The 23139-nt window shown below is 36.5% G+C and overlaps 3 protein-coding genes and 1 pseudogene across 3 annotated transcripts; 2 read left to right on the plus strand and 2 right to left on the minus strand.

Annotated features, from left to right (window-relative positions):
- Positions 1-1380: 1380 nt before the first annotated feature.
- Positions 1381-5961, plus strand: LOC147551108 (putative sugar phosphate/phosphate translocator At3g17430). The gene is made up of 10 exons (XM_086666849.1): positions 1381-1650; positions 2268-2525; positions 3124-3231; positions 3615-3646; positions 3734-3784; positions 3960-4021; positions 4119-4380; positions 4587-4852; positions 4959-5053; positions 5457-5961. Exons 2-10 carry the CDS (start codon positions 2442-2444, stop codon positions 5634-5636), a joined length of 1140 nt encoding a protein of 379 aa, XP_086522975.1. The 5' UTR covers positions 1381-1650; positions 2268-2441; the 3' UTR covers positions 5637-5961.
- A 1275-nt stretch (positions 5962-7236) lies between these two features.
- On the plus strand, positions 7237-8223 carry LOC147551109 (PRA1 family protein F2 pseudogene; annotated as a pseudogene).
- A 271-nt stretch (positions 8224-8494) lies between these two features.
- Positions 8495-17130, minus strand: LOC147551110 (uncharacterized). Its single transcript, XM_086668526.1, has 4 exons — positions 15218-17130; positions 11264-11839; positions 9367-9902; positions 8495-9028 (listed from the first exon to the last, which is right to left on the minus strand). Exons 1-4 carry the CDS (start codon positions 17043-17045, stop codon positions 8495-8497), a joined length of 3474 nt encoding a protein of 1157 aa, XP_086524652.1. The 5' UTR covers positions 17046-17130.
- A 4441-nt stretch (positions 17131-21571) lies between these two features.
- LOC147551111 (uncharacterized) lies at positions 21572-22831 on the minus strand. The gene has a single exon (XM_086668527.1). It carries the CDS (start codon positions 22829-22831, stop codon positions 21572-21574), a length of 1260 nt encoding a protein of 419 aa, XP_086524653.1.
- Positions 22832-23139: the final 308 nt, after the last annotated feature.

Raw genomic sequence — 23139 nt, forward strand, 5'->3', positions numbered from 1 at the left:
TGATAAATGAATGCAAAACATTTTAAATATTGGGACCGCTGATCTAATACAAAAGGTGGAAGTTAGATCTATGCCTTAGTAAGGGGATTGGTTAATACGATGGTTGAGTTTTTTTCTTGTAAAATAAGTCAACCTAATGAAGATCCATAACAATTATTTTTCAACCCAAGAAGCATTAATCATGGAAATGGGGAGGAAAATTATGAGGGGTAGGTTTATAAAGATGAGCTCCATTTCACACAACAACACGAGATCTAATGTAATCAACATAGATGGTAGCATTTGTCTAGCTACTGTATACATGAGGTAGAAGAAGGTAGTTTTTTTCTCTTTAAAATTTTGTACCTTGAAAAATTATTTTGTTTCCCTGAAGAGCAACCTTCTGAAAGTATGCAAAATTCTTTCCCCCATTTTAGTGTTATTAGTTGAGAAATCATGGTGATTCTTGTGTCGTACTGTGCAAAAGCGACAAATCTATTCCTCTTTCAATCGATCATAAGCTTGATCGACCAGATGAATTGCATCAAGTTTAAGAAGCTGGAGGCTGAGTAATTACTGGGGCGGTCGTCATGTTGTTGGAGTTCTTGCTCTGTCCTTAGCAACCAGTAAGCTCCCACTCTTTCTGAATATTATCTCTTTAGATTTTAATGGTCATATTGAATGTTTGTTTATTCAGAATTTCGATATGATTTCATCTTTGGTTACTGATTGTATTGTGTTGGTGATAATTACTTGGAACTATATGTAATATTAGAAAAATAAATAACGATACCAGGTCGGTTGGGATGAGGGTGAATGTGTTGATTCCATCAAGTGATGATTGTGAGATGTTGTATCATTAGGGAATAAATCAGAAGGTCTTTCAATAAGGATGTAACTCTTAGACGAACAGTAGAGTGAATGAGAGAGGAGAGAGGAGAAAGATAGGAGAGATAAAAGATGAAGAAAAGAGACAAAGATATATGACACCAGTACTGGCTGTTTGGTGATGGAGGGGAATACGAAGAGGAAGGAAAGAAAAAACTTTTCTTTTCAGGTGATAAAGTCGTCGACGAGCTGTCGTCCGGTCATCCCCCGCGACCTTATTTCCGGTGAAGAATAGGATTAAAAAAGTGAGGAAGTAATGATTTCTAGAATGGAGGGTAAAGATTAAAAGTTATGATAACTAACAAAAAGTTTGAAAAAGGGGTCAAAATAGAAGTTGGTCATCATGAAGGGGTAATTTTGGTGAGTTGGTCATCTTTAAGGGGTCAAAATGCAATTAACCCTTGTTTTGATGATCAATAGTAATGGACTTGATATATGGAGCAGGCCATTCTAGATTCGGGTTTGGGCCCATTTGCCCCTAAAATTTAATGCTAGGACAGTTTCGAGTTACATATAGTATAGAGAGAGACTGAGAGAGAGAGAGAGAGAGAGAGAGAGAGAGAGAAAGTAATATCTTTTTGTTCTGGACCTTGTTGACGCTTCTAACACTCTTTTACTCCCCATCTCAGAAAACCCTCAATTCATCATCTTCCCCCTTCTCTCTCTCTATCTCTCTACCTCTTTAAATAATTTGGATCTTCGATTCCGGTGATCAAATCCAACTCAAATTACGATTCAGGCAGACCGGTATTCTCTTCAAAGATATAGTACTTTAGTATTTAGGTGAGTTACTATTTATTCCTTCTCACTCTACAATTTTTTTTAGTGCTCTTTAAAAATGTGGTCTTTTTCTCCTCACTAGAATTCAGATCTCTCAATGCGATTCATATATATGCAAATTTCCTTTTTTACTTCATTTACTTGTTCTGATCTACTGGTTGCGTATGGATCTGGTCGATTTTGGTTACACATTGAGTTCATTTCTCCTCAACATAAATGATCAAATAGTATAACCCCCAAAAAATCAAAATTAATGTTAGATACCCATATATAAGAAATTGAAGAAATACTAATCATGGGTTCTGGGCAATGAAGTTAAAAACCCATTAGAGTACCTTGTGCTAAAGTTACCATTTTTGGGAGGCATTGTAATGTGGGTACTGTTGGTGAGAGGATTTTTTATTTTTTTTTATTTTTTATTTATGGTTTTGAAGCTTGAAATGGAGATCTATATGGTCCAGTTTGTATCAACCTTTGATGTATTTGGCTATATTGTTGCATTTTTTGTCGATATTGTTTGTTCTGTTTTCACGAAAGAATGTAGGTTATCAACAGGTATAATCGATTTTGTCATTGTTAGCGAATGTTTCACTATGTTCATCTGTCTCATCGTTTTGTAGGTTTATAGCTTCAACACTTTGAGAAACTATACTGTTTCTCTTGAATGAGGAGTGATCGTGATGGTAAATGGTGAAAGAATGCAATACTGACATTTCTAGTTTTATCTAGTAAGCTACTTCTCTCAGATGGTCTGCGCGGCAAGCTAGAAATTGGAAGAAACAATAGGAGACAAGATGATTGGAAGAGCTCTTGTTTTGACGTATCTGTATCTACTAATGTACATAGTTCTCTCATCGGGAGTTATTTTATATAACAAGGTATTTCACTGTAATGATTTTCTAGTAGCTCTGACTCTGTTCATTGAGACGTATCTGTGGTTACTAGTCCCCTAATCTTCTTAATTCTACACTATCTAGTTGGTCATTGTCTTTCATTTTAAAATTGTTCTATATTCTTAGAATATCGTTATATTTTGGGTTAATTAGCAACTGGACTCGCTAGGTAGAAAAGGAAGTTTCTTCTATTACTATTTCCTAGACACGTGCAATTCATCTCACTCAACTTACTAATGGAATTTTCATTCTTCTACATTTTTATGTCATCAGAAAATATATGAGTATGTATTTGTCATCCCCATTGTAGTGGGTGTCGGTTTCCGGTGTCCCTACTTGTTGGGCAGTGGCGATACCTATGTATCTCAGGCATTATGGGATTCTAGTGTCTGATATTGCTAAGTGAAAACCCTTCGGAAATTATTGCTTCACCTGTGGCTTTTATTTTCTCTAACTCTGCTAGCAGCATGGCATGTTATTATGTCATAGTATTGGCTTGAAAAATGGACAATCTATAGTTTATAATATAAGTACGCCAATTTGCTTATGCAAATTGAACTCATCTAGCTCCACTCATTTGCAGTGGGTTCTATCTCCGAAGTACTTCAATTTCCCGTACCCAATAACGCTGACTATGATTCACATGGGATTTTCTGGCTTAGTAGCATTCATTCTTGTTCGTGTTCTCAAGGTAGGGTTTCCATCTTCCTTTTTGTGTCTTATTATCTGCAAGTGCTTCCTTCTATTTGGTTACACACGCCATGCAATTCTTTCTACTAAATTAAGTAGAAATGCTGTGCTTATTACAATTCAAACTTGCTCTCTTGACATGGCATGTTATGCTTTTGTTAATTATTCGTTCGAATTCTTGTATGGAAATGTAAGGATGTCTTTCATACAATGTAAACTATATCCATGAATGGTATTATAAACAAATTTATTTAATATGGTCCTATATCTAGGGTGTTTGCCGGAACTCTGATCTGATTTTGCCTTAAGCAAATAATTCCAATTCAAACATTGTTACCCTATTTGGTTGTTCTTGTATCTTAGAATTTCTTGGAATGTGTGCAGGTTGTAGCACCTGTCAAAATGACAATTGGGATGTAAGGCTATTGTTTCTCTTTGATAATTATGGCTGTTTTAGTTTCTTCCGCTTGTTTCTCTCTTACAAAATTTTCATGGTTATGCAGATATGCAACGTGCGTGATTCCTATAAGTGCCTTCTTTGCATCTAGCCTTTGGTGAGCAGTTAGGCTGTTTTAATTAGTCTACTTTTGATTTACCTGACACTAGCCAGCTCAATATGAGGCTGTTTTGTTATAAAAGGCCCATTAGTAGTTTTTTTGTTATGACTTATTCGTTGCTGGTCTATAACTTACACGATTTCTTTTCATCCTGAAATATTTGTTGCTATAGGTTCGGAAACACTGCTTATTTGCATATCTCTGTCGCCTTCATTCAGATGCTCAAAGCTCTAAGTGCGGTGATACTAAACTCGCATATTATGACAAATTCAAGACATTTCCTCGGAGATTTTCTAAAATATCTGTTTTTTTAAATGTTTGGAATGTGCAGTGCCAGTTGCAACTTTTATGATGGCTGTTATATGTGGAACTGACAAATTAAGGTGTGACGTGTTCTTGAACATGTTGCTAGTCAGCGTTGGTGTCGTTATTTCCTCGTATGGGGAAATTCATTTTAATGTAATTGGTACAGTTTACCAGGTTACAGGCATTGTTGCTGAGGCTCTTAGGCTGGTTTTGACGCAAGTCCTTCTACAAAAGAAGGGCTTGACTCTAAATCCTATCACCAGCTTATATTACATAGCTCCTTGCAGGTATTTACATTTTATGCTCTTAAATCTTCTTTTCTTTCCATTTTGCAAATATAAAAAAGAGTCGTTATCTAGAATATGGATACACCCTCACCTTAAGATTGCTGCGGAGGTAGTTGTCTGTGATAAATCATATCTTTCCTCCCTTGTAGCTTTGTTGAATAAGAATTCACGGAATGCGCCTGAGATGTTGCTTTTTTCATGTGCAGTTTCGTGTTTCTGTTTGTTCCTTGGTATTTTCTCGAGAAGCCAGATATGGAAATTTCACAAATTCAGTTCAATTTCTGGATATTTTTCTCGAATGCTCTTAGTGCTCTAGCTTTGAACTTTTCAATATTCTTAGTAATTGGTAGAACTGGAGCTGTTACAGTTCGTGTTGCTGGTGTTTTAAAAGATTGGATCTTGATTGCTCTTTCAACAGTTATCTTTCCCGAATCAGCAATTACTGGGCTGAATATTATCGGTTATGCAATCGGTACTGCTCTAATCATTCTTAGTCCATAAACTTGTAAAACAAGTACATCTTTATAAGCTTATGTTCTTCTAATTGTATATTCGGATGATTCGTGCTTTGCTTTCAGCTCTTCTAGGTGTTGTCATGTATAACTACTTAAAGGTCCGGGAAGGGCGTGCATCTCCACTTCTGTCCGAAAGTATTGCAGAAAGAGCAACGAAGGTACCTGCACTTCTCACTAGAAACTATTTAATCTTCTCTCTCTAATGCCTACATCCAATTTGAGTTACCCTTGGAATGGTAATATTCGTGGGGTGCTCCTCGTGTATCAAGTTCCCACGACTACTCGAAAATTGAAGGCATATTATCTTGGGGTGGCAACAAAAGGAGACGGAATTGCACCCAGGACCATCAATAGATATTATAAATCTTATCCCGTTCATATACATCTGATTATCTTCGTAATAACCTTTCACCGATTAAAAAGTAAATGGTATAGAATAAAACCTTAAAGAAGAGGATCAAATTTTTGTTTTTGGTGTTGATATTCACGGGTTCATTTATAATGCGTTTTGATTGCTATTCATTCTTGTAAACACGATTTTAATGGTTTTGATGATTATAGGACTGGAAAGCAGATAAGAAGTCATCTGACTTATACACACCAAATAACAACAAAGATGGAGGAAACAATGGAGGGAATGGTTCTCCCACTGATACAAGTGTGGACGAAGAAGCACCTCTGATTCCGTCTTCAAGATTGTCTCACATCGGTCGAACTCAGGTTAGCAATTATACAGCGTGATCCACAATAAACCTAGAGTATCGATAAATTTTCTTGTAATTAAGCACTCTCACCTGTTACAAGTGGCTTTTTTCTTCGCAAATGAGAGAGAGAACAGAATCGGTTCAAAAACATAGGAGCCATTTCATTTGGCGAAGAAATATCATTCTTTGCAGATCAGATTTTGGTTAATATTCCTAACATTTTAGGGTTAATTCCTTGTAGAACTTTGATTTTGTAGTTTTTGGCTTACAATGAAAGTATTATACATTATGGTGGCTTGGGGGCTTTTTAGTTTTGATGTTCTTATTATTTCATAATGAATACATTTCTTCTAAATAGTAAACATTGCCGGTATTATTGAACACCTTTGCATAGAGCTATCCTGTTAGGTACAGCTTACCGAAGGCTGTGCCGACACACATAAATGATAAACACATCCATTTGTTGGCCCTTGGGACCGATATGGTCCATTTATAAACCCGTTGATTGAGCACGTGTTGGTCCGGCCCCAGCGAAGCAGAGGAAAAAATATTATCGAACAACTCTTGACCAAAAAGATGTAAAAGGGCAGACACCCAAACCTCCTGAGAAGACATTGTTTGACATTAGAATGAGTACATTGTATAATACATCAAACATCAAATGATTTTGGTACATCATAAAGATGGAACACAATGCCATAGCTACACGAAATGTTGATATCTTATTCTAATGGTCATTTTTCTACCATAAAGATCGTTAAGCTAATCTTAGTTACGTGCGATAAATTGCGGGGATAACTACCTTCTCCAGATCCAGGGACCAGACAAGACCTTATGGACTTCAGAGGTATATGCAAACTATTGGACAGAAGATCCATGTGCCTAAGAACACATTGACAAATTCATAATGTGAAATCATATAAAAGTTTCCCTTTTAAGTTTCTTTTAAAGGAAAAGTTGTCTCTACTACAATCCCATAAGATTGGGGTGGTATTCTCCTACTTGAGGTTGGGGTGGGAATTGGTCCGAGTCAGGTGATCACAGGCTCCATAAGATTGGGGTGGGGCGGGAATTGGTCCCATAAGATTGGGGTGGGATCCCATCATCGAGTCAGTTAGTCGGGCTCTGGAATCTTATGTTTGTTACGGTTATCAGAGATACTTTCATCTAATTTTGAAGTCCTTGTGTAAAAAGCTTGTCCAAGCTCGTCAAATCTTTTGGGCTTATGAAGTATCGAGTGATCTGAGTTCGGATTTACACTATTAAAAGGAGGGTTCCTTTATGCGCTCTTCGAGAGAAAGGCACCTTCAGACATTATTGACATTTATGCATCAGTAGCACGACCCTCTAGGATCACTTGAGTTAAATCTTTTTTTTTTAAGAAGTTCCACTTAATAAATGAAGGTAGTCTAAAGAACCAAACATGTGATATGTCTTAGGATTATATTCTTAAATACAAGACCTGATTATCCTACTTTTTTGCCTAGCCCTACTTTTTTTCTTGTTGAACTGCCAAGCCCTACTTAAGGTGATTGACTGTCAGTTTGAACAAGGACAAAACTAAACAACTATTTTGAACCCTTTTTTGCTTAAAGGAAGTGTAAAATTGGTGTAAGAAAAATGTCAAATTTGGGTCCACACTAGAGTTAGGTTTAGGGCTTATGATTTTTCCAATTTCTTCTGCTACAGTTAATCAGTTCAAGGAATTCTCTCTCTCTCATCATCATCATCAATCGAAATTAATCATAATCAAAGACTAATAATTCCCCTGAAAAATAATGTCAAGATCTTCTTCTCAAAAGGGTTACGGCACTATTCCAACAACAATAGCTTCATCTCCAAATTCCCACACAGAATTTGTATCTCTAGCAACATCAAGAGCTAAATCAATCATAGCAATATCTCGACCATGGAAAGAACTTGCAGATTTATCATCAATTTCTCGACCCTACAGTTATTCAGAATCAATTATCCGTATCAAGCAAAACCTAAGTTACTTTCGTATTAACTATACCCTAATCGTCTTGATTATACTCTTTTTGAGTTTGTTATGGCACCCAATTTCAATGATCGTGTTTTTAATCGTTTTTATTGGATGGGTATTTCTTTACTTCTTTCGTGATCAACCACTTAGGGTTTTCAATCAGATAATTGATGATCGTTTGGTTTTGGTTCTGCTTAGTGTGATTACTGTTGTTGCCCTAGCTTTTACTCATGTGGGTTTAAATGTTCTTGTTTCTCTTATAGTTGGAACCCTAGTTGTTATTTTACATGCTTCATTTAGGGTTACTGATGATCAGTTTCTTGATGACCTTGATGTTTCTGATGGTGGTGGATTGGTTCCTGTTGTTGGTACCAGTTATAGTCGTTTTTGATCATTTCTTCTTCACCTAATTTGATCAAGTTTGGGTTTAAGACTTGGGATTTTGAGGTTTGAATTGATTGCTTGTCTGGAGTTTGATGCTTGCTCAATATTGAAGGAGGAATTCTCCATTGATTTGCTGCAAATGGGTTCAAATTCAAACTTCAAAAAGGTTTGATCTTGAATTTCTTTTCATGTTAGATTTTTTTAGTAGAGCTAGTTCAATTGCAAAAACTTGAGCTTTATATTTAGTAATTTTTTTCCTTATCTTCTTAGGTTTGGATGTTTTTCTTGTAATGTTGGTGTTTAATAATGAATGCAAATTGATCCATGATCCTTCGTTCGTATTACATATTAGTAGTTACTCCAACTTATCGAACTTTTGGAGAGAGAGAGAGAGAGAGTCAGAGAGCGAAAGAAAACCGATACATGAAATAATGTACAATAGGTAGAGTAACAAGTGAACTTCTATACAACAATAGCACACACCGTGAAATGATGAAACTTTCTCAACCCCAAATAAGCAATCGATACTAGAAAGCAATATAAGTTAAGACCAAATTCGAAAGAAAGAAGCTGCAACCAATTAGGGTAACCGTGATTGATAGGCCTATTGCATTACCGAGTACAACATACATGCCGGTAACGAATGCAATGATCATGAAAGAGAGAGCAGTAATAGTAAACACAATTGCCATCTCGATGAAGTAAGACATGAGTTTCTTGTTAGGGAAGAGGGTAGCCATGAAGTAGATTAACACAGTTGTAGTAGAGAATAACATAGCTAGGGTATCTGATATTATAAAGACTTTGAAAGCTGGTTTCTTGTCTAAAACTGCCATTCCTTCTTCATTATTTCCATTGCTTCTATATCCACCTGGTAGTGTAAAACCAGCTGCAAATGTTATTGTTGCAATTAGTGTAGCAACAACCATATGCGTATCACTTATGTCCTTTTGATCATTCATCAAACTCATTTCTTCTCCTTCGTCTTCCATTATCGATTTTCGTTTACTCGGTCTTGCACCTCTCATCCTCATAATCCATCTTAGATAAACATCCGTATACTATGATTTTACAACAAGAACTTGTTAATACCATGGGAAAAAAGAATATAAACAAATCTATATCAATGTGTATAGTAATTGGAAAGCCGTTCTTTCTCTAGTTTCAGCCTAAGCAGTTGGGGCGAGGGGATCGGAAGTGGCCAACCCCATTGGACCGAGCCGAGTAACTCAGCCAAGCTTCTACTAACATGAACTATATACCCATGAGTTTTTACTCAACCGAGTTTCCACCTAGTGGAGGGGGTTCGGCACGGCTCGACCGGGGCTACCTAGAGTCCGATCCTCTCCAAGCTCGTGTTGATCGGACCATAATAATGAAACTTTCGAGGTTAGGGAGCAGGGGTTATATGTACCTTCAAATTAATCTTTGATCTGAATGCATCATGAGCAGTTAAGTTGTTTTTGTTGATAACTCTCTTGTTCACTCTCTGATCCCTGTTAAGAATATCAACAACCCTAAAATTCCCTGTCATGGCAGCTAAATGCAGAGGTGTGTTCCCATTGTTATCTTGTTCATTTACAATTCCTTCAACCATTTCATATGATCCAAGAAGGTGTTTCATTAGCAAACCTCTCCCATTCTCAGCTACAACATGTAGAAAATTCTGTCCATTATTATCAACTAGTTCCCAAGAATCTGGGCAGTATCGAGCTAAATCGTCAATAAGTTTTGTCGAACTTTTAGTCGCTGCAATATGAAGAGCCGTCTTTCCATCTTTGTCGGTGATGTACCCGATTGAACTATCGAAATCTAGTAACTGTACAACTCTCTTATGCAGATTCAATTGTGCAGCATAATGAAGAGGAGTTCTTCCATTTTCATCTGCTTCTTTAACTATTCCTTGTTTCTTCTCGAGTAGAAGTTTTGTGATATCTATACATTTTAAGAAAAAAACTATATTATTAGGGTTTTTTTTTAATTATTAAGAAATAAAAGCGCAAGGCGGAGCTGAAAGAAAACCCTTGGGGTTGAGGCTTGACCTGCTATACACTTGGAAGAACAAATCAAACTCATTTAACTATGACATTGACAGGACCTTACTTGTGAAGAAGAACTTCAATATTTTTATGCCACAAGTTCTCTCCGAGTCTCTTCGATTAGTTGAGACGAGCATACAGAAAAACCATAATTACCATAATTGTCGAATTATCTTAATACCTGCAACTAATCCACTTCTCAGACATGACTAATTCTCCTTATCAAACCACTAACCATTTCTTTAATTTCATGATCAAGTTGGCAAATAGTTTTTGCCTTTTGACCTGATTGTGGTGGGTCCAAGAAGATTTTAAATTGACCAGTTATTGTGGTGGTCCACCAAATAGACGACCTATTAAAAGATCATATCTGAGAGCATCTCCAATGGGACACTCTAATAAACACTCTAAAAATCTAGTTGTCAAGTGTCAAATAAAGATTCTATTTCCTAGTGTCAATATAGAGACACTTTACATTTGTTTGGTCTCCAATGGAGATCTCTAAAATCTCTTACTTAATACACATGTCCCTCTTCAATTCAATAGATAAAAAGTAGTTGAAAAGCAAAGTTTTCTATTGGTTGAAATAATAAAATAACACTTAGAGAGTCTCAAGTAGACACTCTCATTTTAGAGATTCTCTCTCTAGACACTCTATAATAAATGTGTCCAACTCATAATAGAGTGTGTAACAAAGTGTTCCATTGGAGATGATTTTTTAACAAAAACTCCAAAAAGTCATATGTGGCACTCTAAGTGTTAAAGATTGAGTGTCCCATTGGAGATGCTCTGAATCCTTCCAATCATTAGAGCATAATATTTGAATCTAATCTTTAGTCAAAAGCCCTTCATTTTCTAACTTTTGGGGGTCCTTACTCTTAGTGTCCCAACCGGTTGGGGCAATCCGAGATCACTCGGATGGGGGTTTATTTTGGGGCAGTTCGAGGACACTCGGCCTTAAGTTGTGCCAGTGTTGCGCTTCAATAGCACGGACAGGCCATTACGAATGTCCTTGGACTATCCTAATATGTGGGTCTCGAACTGCTCACGGAGAGTGCCAAGAGAAGGGCGGCCTATGAGCAAGAGACTGGTAGGCTTTAGAGGCAGCCTCAGTCAAAAAGTCTCATTCTCTTACAAAAATGTAAAATGGCAGCAATAAAACTAAATCAATAAAAAAAAAAAAGTTGTCAAAGTCAAAAACTGGTTTATTCAGTATCAAGAAACAAAGATTAACAGTATTTTTTCGTTGCCATTTACCTGAATTGTCACTTACAATTGCTGCATGTAAAGCTGTTCTTCCATAAGGTCCAATATGAGCTGAAGTTGGACATGTTTGTAATATCTGAACAACATATTCCATTAACCCTTCTTCAGCAGCTAAGTAAAGTGGAGTTTCACCTTCATTATTAGCCAATAAGTATTCGAAAATTGGGTCTTCTTCGGTTAATAGTTTCAATACTTCAAATCTTTGATTTCGTATCGCTTCATGTAAAGGAGTATCATTCTTTTTGTTCCTCAGTCTTATAAGAACTTGAACTGACGAAGATTCTTCAAGAAAATCTTCTCGTTGGATTTCGATATCTTCTTCGTATGTATTTCCATATTGAATAAGAGAGGAAACTATATTAGATAACCCGAGTCTTGCCGCTAAGTGTAAAGGGGTATCACCTTTCGAATTTGTTTGCCATATTAACGACGGAGATCGATTGCAGATGTCTTGAACACATGATATCTTGTTGAATTGAACTGCAAGATGAAGGGGTGTGTTTTTTAGAGGAGTCATTTGGAGGAGAAGATCATTAGAAGGTGTTTGTTTTAGGTGATTAATGTCACCTGATTTTATAGCTTGGTACAAACTATGATCCATTTATGATTAGATTTGGCAGGAATAGAGTTTGTTGTGTTCGATTGTTTTTCTTGATGTTTAAGCTTTTATATAGACCTAAATTCTTTAAATACCCTCTTTTATTTCCTTCGGACTTTGTCTTTGTCACTACCATCGACCGCCACCATCTCTCTCCTCTTGACCGTCACAGTGAAGAGAGAGATGGTGGTTCCCGAAAGTGATGTTTTTCTAATATTAACTACCATGGTCATTACAAAAGTACTGATATATCGATACGATGTGATAAACACGATAACTGTCGAATTACTACTAGTTTAAAGTCCGACAAAATTAATAGCCTAAAGTCCGACAAAATTAATAGCCTAAAGTCCGACAAAATTAATAGCCTAAAGCTTACAAAAATTATTTTATTTACACTCAAGTTCAATATTCCTGGATTTGTAGTTACAAGGAATTGGTTGCCCTCTAAATTAACAAAGTTTACTGGGTACAACTAGATTGATCATTTTCTCACAAAAATCTTTAGTTTTTCACGGAAATCTTCCCTTCTTCAACAACTGCGTAAAGATATAGAAAGGGCTACAAAAATAGACACCCCAGATCTAAATAGGAATAAACTATCCATTTAAAGTCAAAAGTCCATCAAGAGAGACAGATAGTTGACTAAAAAATAGAGACAATTGATTTCGTGTAAGTTTGAAGTAGGTTTTGACTTGTATCCTCTTCTTGATTGTTTTTGTTGAAGAGACGTCGACACGTCGTGTAATTCTTCAAATACTATAGAGAAAAAAAAAGATTTATGAGGCATTCATTTTGAAACTTCTCAATATTTCTTCTTTTTGCAGAAACCCTCTTTTATTTTCATCTCATCACTACCACCGACCATCACCATCTCGCTCATTCTCTTCCGTTGGAGCAAAGAGAGATCATGGCGGTGGCCGACAGTAATGTTGAAAAAGGAGAGAGCGAGGAAGAGAGGGCCTAGAAAATAAATACTGTGTAGTTTTGTCCGTAGGATTAGGTTGCCCTCTACACTAATAAAGTTTATCGGGTAAAATTGGATTGATCAGTTTCTCACAAAAGTCTTCCCTCCCGCACCGATTTCTTCCTTCCCAAACAATCAGACCTTTATACATGTAAGGTATGAGAGTAAGTGGAATACATGTTTAAACATCCCATGGTCAGAAATATTGATCTATTATTCCATTAAATTTGAGATTTTGTTAAGATGATCTTTGATGATAATAACTATGATCTTGTTTAATTGATTATATTGATTTTAAATCATATAAGATAAGGTTTGGGGACCAATTTTTTCTAATAAAGATCTAGTAAGCCAACCAAGCACAGACAAATACTTGGGGTAACCAAGTCTTCTAAGAGCAAGTCCAATCCCAATCTGTCTTAGGCCGAAAAAACCACTTTTTCACCTAAAATTATTGGCCTAAGCTCAGCCTCTAAAATTCAGCTCCAGCCCCAGCCTCTCTTGAGGCCGAAAATTTGTTCATGTGGGAAACGCGTGTGTGCACTTTTAGTTGGTGTGCGAAGAACGTGTGTGATTTTATGTATATATAAAATACGTGTTTGAACTATTTTTCGAAAAAAAATATATTCGGGGACCGACATTTGGTGGGATGTATTTTAATTACTAATATTTATGTTTTTCTAGAATTAAAAAAAAAAAAATTAAAACTAATTAGAATTACAAAAAATGTATTTTGATTTTTAAGTTATTTATAATTTTTTAATTATTTTTAATTTTAAAAAATAAAAATAAAAAAAACAAACAGATCTGGCCGTTGGATAAACCAACGGCCAGATCTGTCCCCCAAGTGACCGTTGGGGCCCCAACGGTCACTTGGGGCCTCCATTCAGTCGCCCCTAATGTTAGGGGCGACTGAATGGCCGACCCCAGCCTCCGCTCCAAGCGGCTGGGCTTGGAGCGGGGGCTGAGGCCATAAATTTGAATTTATGGCCTCAGCCCGGCTGGGGTTGGACATGCTCTAATATCAAATTTGAATGGTCTGACTCAACCGAATAAATTAGACAATAATGTTGGTTATCTCCAACAAAAAAGAAACATAATTCAGATAGATGAGTACACATTTTTAAGCATTCTTAGAATGAAAACCATTAGCCATTAAGCATTTTAACAAGATAACCAAATTTCATTTACTTGAATATCAAATGTGAGATCTTTAAATATCCCTTGGGGAGCTTTGTGACTACTAATGAGTTTCACTTGAACTAAATTACAAAACACTATTCAAGGCCTAACTGGTTGACATCAATGGGGAGATTGCAGAAAGGACAATTGAGCGATAGAACCATGATGCAAACGCTATAATAGTGCAAGAAGGAATTACAGTTTCCTATGTGTTTCAGGTGCACCAGGGTATGGGTCTAGCTCAACTTGAGAAAAAATGATCACCAAAATAGCTCGAGTCCTGTCGTTCTAGACGAGATCTTCATGGTCTATTACTACTTGTGAAGGGGAAAACAATAATAACAATATGAAATAACATTCATGGATCACAATAAGTGTGTAACAATCATGTAAAAACAACATCATTCATCTTTAAGTTTTGTAGACTGATTTCAAATTAACAAGATTCAGGTGATTTCAGATCGTTCAGTGTCGGACCAAAAGAGTTCTTTCATGAAGAGACAACCCGACAATTTGTTTAACCGCTTTGTGGTTCCCATGCCGAATAGACTTGTGAAATGCCGTTATTGGTAAAAACTACTTACATGAGGCCTAACGAAAGCGGATGATAACAGGCAGGATTTCCAGCATCTTCGATACACTTTTAGTTATTTCAAACTACAATGGTACTCATTTTCAAGAATCAAATTTGAAGTAACCCTGTTGAGCCTACTTGGTAAACTAGACATATATACAAATTTTGGCCATGAAATTCTGTTCCCTGTAGTTTAGCAATATGGTACTGTAAATGTAATTCCCTTCCTAGCTGGGAAAATGACACGTTGGACGGGACTATTTGATAAAATCATATTAAAAGTGGGTTCTTCCTGTGAGTCGATCTATCTGTTACGATTTTTATTTCTCCCATAGGGTTGTAGGAAATAATCAATAAATACAAATGGGAACAGAGGTATGATTCGAAAGTATTAAAGATGTACCAAAGACATGAAAAGAGACCAATATTCCATTACAATTACCGCAACAGATTCATCCATTTTGTACAGAAAAAACAACAAAAAATGCCAAGACGTATTCCCGTACCTTGGAGATGATCCCAGGACAATTTTTCTAAAGGATGATTTCCTCGTTACAAGGTGAGTTGTTTATGCTTCAGCTCCGAACGATAAAGAAGAATGAAGAACAATGGTCAGACATCAATTCTCTTTGGTAATTGGGTTGAACCTCTTCAGCGAATCCATGCATTCACGACTTAATTGACCGGTCGATAGAAGATTCACTATCACACTTGTCATATTTGCTGAAGGTGAATAGCCCTTCCCAATCATTTCGTGTAAAAGATGCATTGCCTTATCAGTCTTATTCTTTCGAAAATATCCCAAAATCATACTATCGAAAGTGATTTCATTCGGTGGATAACCTTTCTTCGTCATTTCTAAAAACAATTCATTAGCTTCTTTCAGAAACCCAGCTTTACAAAACCCATTTATCATTATGTTGTATGTTACAGTGTTAGGTTCCAACCCTTTCGTAGAAATTTTCATGAAAAGCTCCTTGGCATCTTGAATTTTACCTGCCCTGCACATTCCGTCAATCAGGATGCTAAAGATTTTGATATCTGTCTTGATGAAACTCTTTTCCATCTCTTGAAGTAGTTCTTCTACCTCACAAAGACAGTCATTTTTACACAATCCATCCAAAAGTATTCTGTATGTAATAATATTTGGACACTGACCACGAAATTTCATTTCTTTGAAAAGTTCTTTAGCTTCCACAACTCTTCCCGTCATTAATAGACCCCCAATAAGAGTATTATAAATAACGACATTACGGTTCAATCCCTTCCGACACATTTCTGCATCTATCCTCATGGCCTCATCAATCATCTTTTTCTTGCAGTACCCATTAATCAATGTGGCGTACACAACCACGTCAGGCTCATTCCCCTTATGTATCATCACATCAAAAACTTTAACTGCCTCAATCATACGACCCTTTAAACAGTATCCATCGATTAATGAACTGTAAGTGAAAGTGTCAGGCTCCTTACCTATTTGGATCATTGCTTCTAAAAGTTCATGTGCTTCTTCCACCATTCCTTCTTTGCAAAAAGCATCAATAAGAGTGCTGAAGGTTACCACAGTTGGGGAGATCCCACGATCGATCATGTTGTGGAAGATGCCGACTGCTTCTTTCCACCGGCTTGAAATGCATAAACCTTGAATCAAGGAATTGTAAGTTACAACATTCGGCCAAATACTTTTAGCAATCATTTCGAAGAACAACTCAAGACCAACATCTACCAATCTGTCTTTACAGAGACTATCAATTATTGTGCTATAAATCACCACATCAGGTTTACAATTTCCCTTCTTCTCCATATCTCTTAACAACTCAACAGCCGATTTTGTGTTCCCTGATTTGCAGAGCCCATTTATTAGCGTCCCATAAGAAACAACACTAACTATATCCTCTCTCTTAGACATTTCCTTGAACACGGCAACTGCCTGAGCAATTTTATCAGCTCGACAAAGTCCCTTGATAAGTGTGTTCAAGGTTATGGTATCAAGTTCAAGACCACATTTCAAGAAGTTTGCTAGTACTGAAAAACTAAGATCTACCCTATTCATGTTACAATATGAATTAATCAAAATGGTGTAAGTATAAATATCAGGTTTTGTTTCAACTGAACTTAGTACCATTTGTTTGTATAAATCAACAACAGTAGAATGATATTTCATTTTTGAAATTACACCCAGCAATTGGGTAAAAGGATAAATAGAAGGTGAGGGTTTGATATGAAGCAAATGATCAAATAAAGCTAGGGCATCATTGAAATTAATACTCCCTGATTTACACCCATCTCTTACATAATGTTCCAATTTCTGTGTTGTGTTAATAGAATGAGGAACAGAAGAAGAATTAGGGTTAAGAGTTGAGTGTAGGTTATGTGAAAAATGAGTAATGGAGGAAGATAGAGATGAAGAAACAACCTTACGTGAAGCAGAAGGGGTTCTTGTTAGAGCCATTTTGTGTCTGGAAGTGTGGGAATGGAATTCCCTTTGGTCAATCAGTCAATGGGTGATATAGTTAAGCACCAATCCCGCCCTGGAATGTCCGGGTCTGGTAGGTGAAATGGCCTTGTCTAACAAAATTTTGTACCAAACCTCATTATGTTTTGTTTGTTCTGATTATCTCTCTTATGTGGCACACCCGGTGGGACACGAAACCAAAAGTTATAGGTTAATCTATAAGAGAAACTAGGATATAAATGTTAGGATATAAAAGGCTGTTTGCAATATAGTATAAGTATCAAACTCTCTGTTTCATTAATGATCTTCTCTAAAACTAACTACTCATACATGGCTAATACAAGGTATTTATAGGCAAGAGAAATTCTATCATCTAATGCCACCGTGGTGGTTAAAGGTGTATCCTTGTTGGCTTAGAAACATTAATGGGAAGACACCTCCTAATTGTATCTTCCAACTCATTTCCTTCATTCATAAGTAACCAGGAATCAACACCTCCTACTATCCACCTCCTACTATCCAAGACACTTCATGTTCTCTAAGATACCTCATAACCACGAGGATAGGATGACTTGTCTTCATGCAGATTTAGTGTTATTATAGGTGCCTACTTATGATGGATGGGCAACCACATAACATGTTATAACACTCCCCCTTGGATGACCATCATAGAATTTCTGAATATCGCTGGATACACAAATACTGCCTCGTTAAAACCTTACCAGAAAAACCCATTGGGATAAAAACTGGACGAAGGAAAAAGAGTACAGAACGTAGATCCAATATAAGTGAGGCTGAAAACTTCACATGATATTGTTCTCCTGATGAATACCATATCGTGGAATTATGTAGTTTTACATCATCAGATTATTCAAGTTTCGCATTCCGATGCCTTGTACTAGTTTTTTGAATGTTGCAGTTGGTAAAGACTTGGTAAACAAGTCGGCATAATTCTCACATGATTGTATCTTCTGAATATCAATTTCCTCATTCTTCTGTAGATGGTGCGAGAAAAATAACTTAGGTGAAATGTGTTTTGTTCTGTCACCCTTAATATATCCTTCTTTGATTTGAGCAATGCAAGCCGCATTGTCTTCATATATAATGGTAGGTGACTTTGTAATTCCGGAAAGATCACATGAAATCCTAATATGATTAATAATAGACCTGAGCCATACACATTCTCTAGTAGCTTCATGAAGAGCAATAATTTCTGAGTGGTTAGAAGATGTAGCGGGCATACTTTGCTTACTTGATCTCCATGAGAAAGCTGTACCACCACTAGTGAAAACATAACCTGTTTGTGAAACTCCTTTATGTGGATCCGAGAGATATCCTGCATCAGTGTATCCTATTACTTGTGAATCATTGGATGAATTTTTTGAATAAAATAATCCCAAATCAGTTGTTCCTCGAAGATATCGAAGAATTTGTTTCACACCCATCCAATGTCTTTTTGTTGGTGCTGAGCTGAACCTAGCTAATAGGTTTACTGCAAAAGCAATGTCAGGCCTAGTACATTGAGCCAAATATAATAAAGCACCGATTGCACTTAAATATGGTACTTCAGGACCAAGTAGTGCTTCATTATCTTCTTTAGGACGATAAAGATCTTTTTCAGTATCTAAAGATCTTACAACCATTGGAGTGCTAAGAGGGTATGCAGTGTCCATGTGAAATCTTTTCAAAACCTTTTCAGTATATAAATTTTGATGGACAAGTATGCCACTTATACTTCTCTCAATTTGTAAGCCAATGCAGAATTTTGTTTTTCCAAGGTCTTTCATCTCAAATTCTTTCTTCAAATATTCTCCGGCTTTTGAGACATCTTCACTTGTCCCAATTAAATTTATATCATCAACGTATATTGCAATGATAGCGAATCCGGTATATGATTTCTTAATGAACACACATGGACAAATAGGATCATTTATATATCCTTCCTTGGTTAAGTATTCACTAAGGCGATTGTACCACATTCGCCCTGATTGCTTTAAACCATATAAAGCTCTATTAAGTTTTAGTGAATACATGACACGTGATTTTCCCTCCGGTAATCTGAATCCTTCAGGGATTTTCATATAAATATCAGTATCTAGATTGCCATATAGATACGCAGTAACGACATCTAGTAGATGCATATCAAGTTCTTCTTGAGCTGCTAGACTGATTAAATATCTAAATGTAATTGCATCCATAACAGGAGAATATGTTTCTTCATAATCTATACCAGGTTTTTGTAGAAACCCTTGTGCCACAAGTCTTGCTTTATAGCGAACGATCTCATTATTTTCATTGCGTTTTCTTACAAAAACCCATTTGAACCCAACTGGGTTTACATCCTTAGGTGTGAGAACCACTGGTCCAAAAACACTACGCTTATTAAGTGAATCTAATTCTGCCTGAATTGCATCTTTCCATTTTGACCAATCCGGTCTTTGTCGACATTCCTCAATAGAGCGTGGCTCATAATCATCATTCTTTTTCAGAATTGAGGTTGCCACCGCAAAAGAGAATACCTCATCGACAATTGTTTCATTTCGGTCCCACACTTCTTTTGAACATTCATAATTTATAGAGATTTCCTCATTGTTCGGTATCTCTGCCTCATCAAGGGTTTCACCCTCTTCAAGGGGTATTTGTTCAGAAAGTGTGGTTGTATCATTAATAGTCTCTTCTAGAGAACTATTATTTTGTGATTGGTTCTTCCTCTTTCTAGGGATAGTATCTTTAGAACCAATTGGTCGTCCACGCTTCTGACGTGCCTTAGACGACTCATTTGCTATAGCAGTTTCTCCTCGTCCTTCAGGAATATTAATTCGTGCACGAGCATTAGCAGCAGGGATATATGATTCGGTTACCCTTGCTGCATCATTAAATGCATCTGGTAGTTTATTTGCAATGCCTTGCAAATGTATTATCCTTTCTACTTCTAGCTCAGATTGATTTGTATAAGGATCAAGATGAGATAAACTTTGTGTATTCCAACACAATTCAATTTGTTTGTTATTCACTGCAGACGAATTTTCTCCCCCTAATGGTGGGAAAATTGTCTCGTCAAAATGACAATCTGCAAATCTTGCAGTGAAAGTATTACCTGTCGTAGGTTCTAGATACCTGATAATAGATGGTGAATCAAAACCAACATATATCCCCAGACGTCGTTGAGGTCCGAATTTTGTCCGTTTAGGAGGTGTAATTGGCACGTGCACCGCACATCCAAAAATACGCAAATGCGCTATGTTTGGTTGATGACCCAAAACAAGTTGTAAGGGAGAATGCTGATCATTCGCAGTAGGTCGTAGGCGGATCAAAGAAGCAGCATGTAACACTGCAGATCCCCATGCAGAAACTGGCAACTTGGTTTTCATCAACATTGGACGTGCAATCAGCTGTATATGTTTTATGAATGATTCTGCTAGACCATTCTGTGTATGAACATAAGCTACAGGATGTTCAACATCAATACCAACTGATATACAGTACGCATCAAAAGCCTTTGATGTAAATTCGCCTGCTCCATCAAGGCGTATGGATTTAATAGGAAAATCGGGAAAATGAGCTCGTAATCTAATAATTTGGGCAAACAACCTTGCAAATGCATTATTACGAGTAGTCAGAAGATTAACATAAGACCATCTAGCAGAGGCGTCTATCAATATCATGAAATATCGAAACGGTCCACATGGTGGGTGAATAGGACCACATATATCTCCTTGGATCCTTTCAAGAAATTTAGGAGATTCGATATGAACTTTTGTATGAGACGGTCTTACAATTAATTTTCCCAATGAGCAAGGTGTACAAGTAAAATCCTTGCTTATTAGAATCTTTTGATTCTATAGTGGGTGTCCTTGAGAATTTTGAATTATTCTATTCATCATGGTAGATCCTGGGTGTCCCAAACGATCATGCCAAAGTGTCGTCACACTTGGATCATAAAACTTCTGGTTTATGACAACATAAGATTCAGCCGTTTTTATCCTTGTAATATATAATCCTGATGAGAGAGTTGCCAATCTCTCGAGATCATGCTTCTGGCCTGAAGCAGTTGAAGTAATATATAAATATTCTTCATTATTTTCATCTCTAGTCTCAAGGTGATAACCATTTCGACGTATGTCTTTAAAACTTAACAGATTCTTCAAAGATCTGTTCGAATACAAGGCATCTTCAATGGTTAACTTCGTACCACTTGGTAATATTATAATTGCTCTGCCAGAGCCGTCAATGAGACTAGATGAACCGGCGATAGTAATCGCATTAGCCTTAAACAATTTCAGAGTCAAGAAGTACTTTTTACTTCGAAAGATGGAATTCGTGGTTCCACTGTCTGCCAGACAAATATCTTCATCATCTCTCAAAAATGTACTTCTAGAATTCATACCTTAACGAACATAAAAATAAACATAAGATACTGATAGAAAACATGTAAACTTTATATATTACATTGCTATACAATATTCAAAAGTAAACATTAATATAATACAAAACTTATAACAACTGGAAATATTATAAAAACACTACTGAGGAGAGTTATGAATTCGATCAATCATTTCGTCAAACTCATCATAGAGTAATTGATCGAACTCATTACAAGTAAGATTTTCATATTCACTACCATAGATATCATTTTCTTCGATGGGGGGTTGCATCACCGATGCGTCTCTATTCAGATTAATGCCATAATCTGTTATTTTTGACTCGGTCCTGACTTCAGTAAGATGTATTTCTACATCGTTGGTAAAATAGTCAGATACATCCAATCTTGTGTTACATGAAGAATCATTGATTTCCATATGATTTGTTTCTACATTGGCACTTCGTTTCTTCAAGGATGCTTGATAAAGATCTACTAGATGTTTAGCAGTCCTACATGTTCTCTGCCAGTGCCCTGTCATACCACATTTAAAACAGGGTTGATTCTTCATTTCAGAAGGTTCATTTGCCACCTTCTTCCCTTTATTTTGCCGATTATACGGCTTGTATCTGTTAGCCGAGTTATTTGTCCACCGGCCTCGACCATAGCCACGACCGCGACCTCCAGAACGGTAACCACCGCTTCTGTTATCTTTATTTTGATCGTCACCACGATCATGTTCCTCTGAATTCTTATTGTGGTAGTTGCCACGACCACGACCCTTTTGGTTACTTTCTCGTCTTTCAGTAGAGACGGATGTGGAATATGTTTCGGAAAAGTTAGTGTATCCAGTTGGACGGACTTCTGTATTTTTCATAATTACTTCTCTATTTTGTTCTGCAACTAGAAGGCATGAAATTAAATCCGAATGACATTTGAAATTCATGTTTCTATATTGTTCTTGCAAATTCCAATTAGAAGCATGAAAGGTTGAAAATGTTTTCTCTAACATTTGTTCTTCACTGACAGGAAAACCACAATGTGCCAATTTTGTCGTTATTTTAAACAGAACAGAACTATACTCAGAAACAGTTTTATAATCCTGTAGTCTAAGGTGGAGCCAGTCATTTAGGGCCTTAGGAAGGATAATTCTTTTTAAATGATCAAAACGTTTCTTTAAACCAATCCATAATAACAGAGGGTCTCTCGTATTTAAATATTCCGATTTTAAGTCTTCACATAAATGGTGTCGGATAAAATTCAGTGCAGCCGCACGATTCTGAGAAGTTTCATTATTACCCTCTGCTATGGTTTTCTTTAGATTTCTTTCCTCTAAATGAGATTCAACTTCAAGAGCCCAATTGATATAGTTCCTTCCTGTAAGGTCTAGAACTGCAAAATTTATATTGGTTAGATTCGACATTTAAAATGTAATAACACAACTTACTTTGATTTTCAGATGGTCTTCAAGACAATCCCTCGTTTATAACTGAAACTCTTTACCCGCTTATAGAAACGATCGTGCTGATAACGTGTTCTGATTATCTCTCTTATGCGGCACACCCGGTGGGACACGAAACCAAAAGTTATAGGTTAATCTATAAGAGAAACTAGGATATAAATGTTAGGATATAAAAGGCTGTTTGCAATATAGTATAAGTATCAAACTCTCTGTTTCATTAATGATCTTCTCTAAAACTAACTACTCATACATGGCTAATACAAGGTATT

Source organism: Eschscholzia californica, unplaced genomic scaffold, assembly GCF_041429995.1.
Source record: "Eschscholzia californica isolate CP2 unplaced genomic scaffold, dmEscCali1.0.p SCAF_3, whole genome shotgun sequence".
Lineage (NCBI taxonomy): Eukaryota > Viridiplantae > Streptophyta > Magnoliopsida > Ranunculales > Papaveraceae > Eschscholzia > Eschscholzia californica.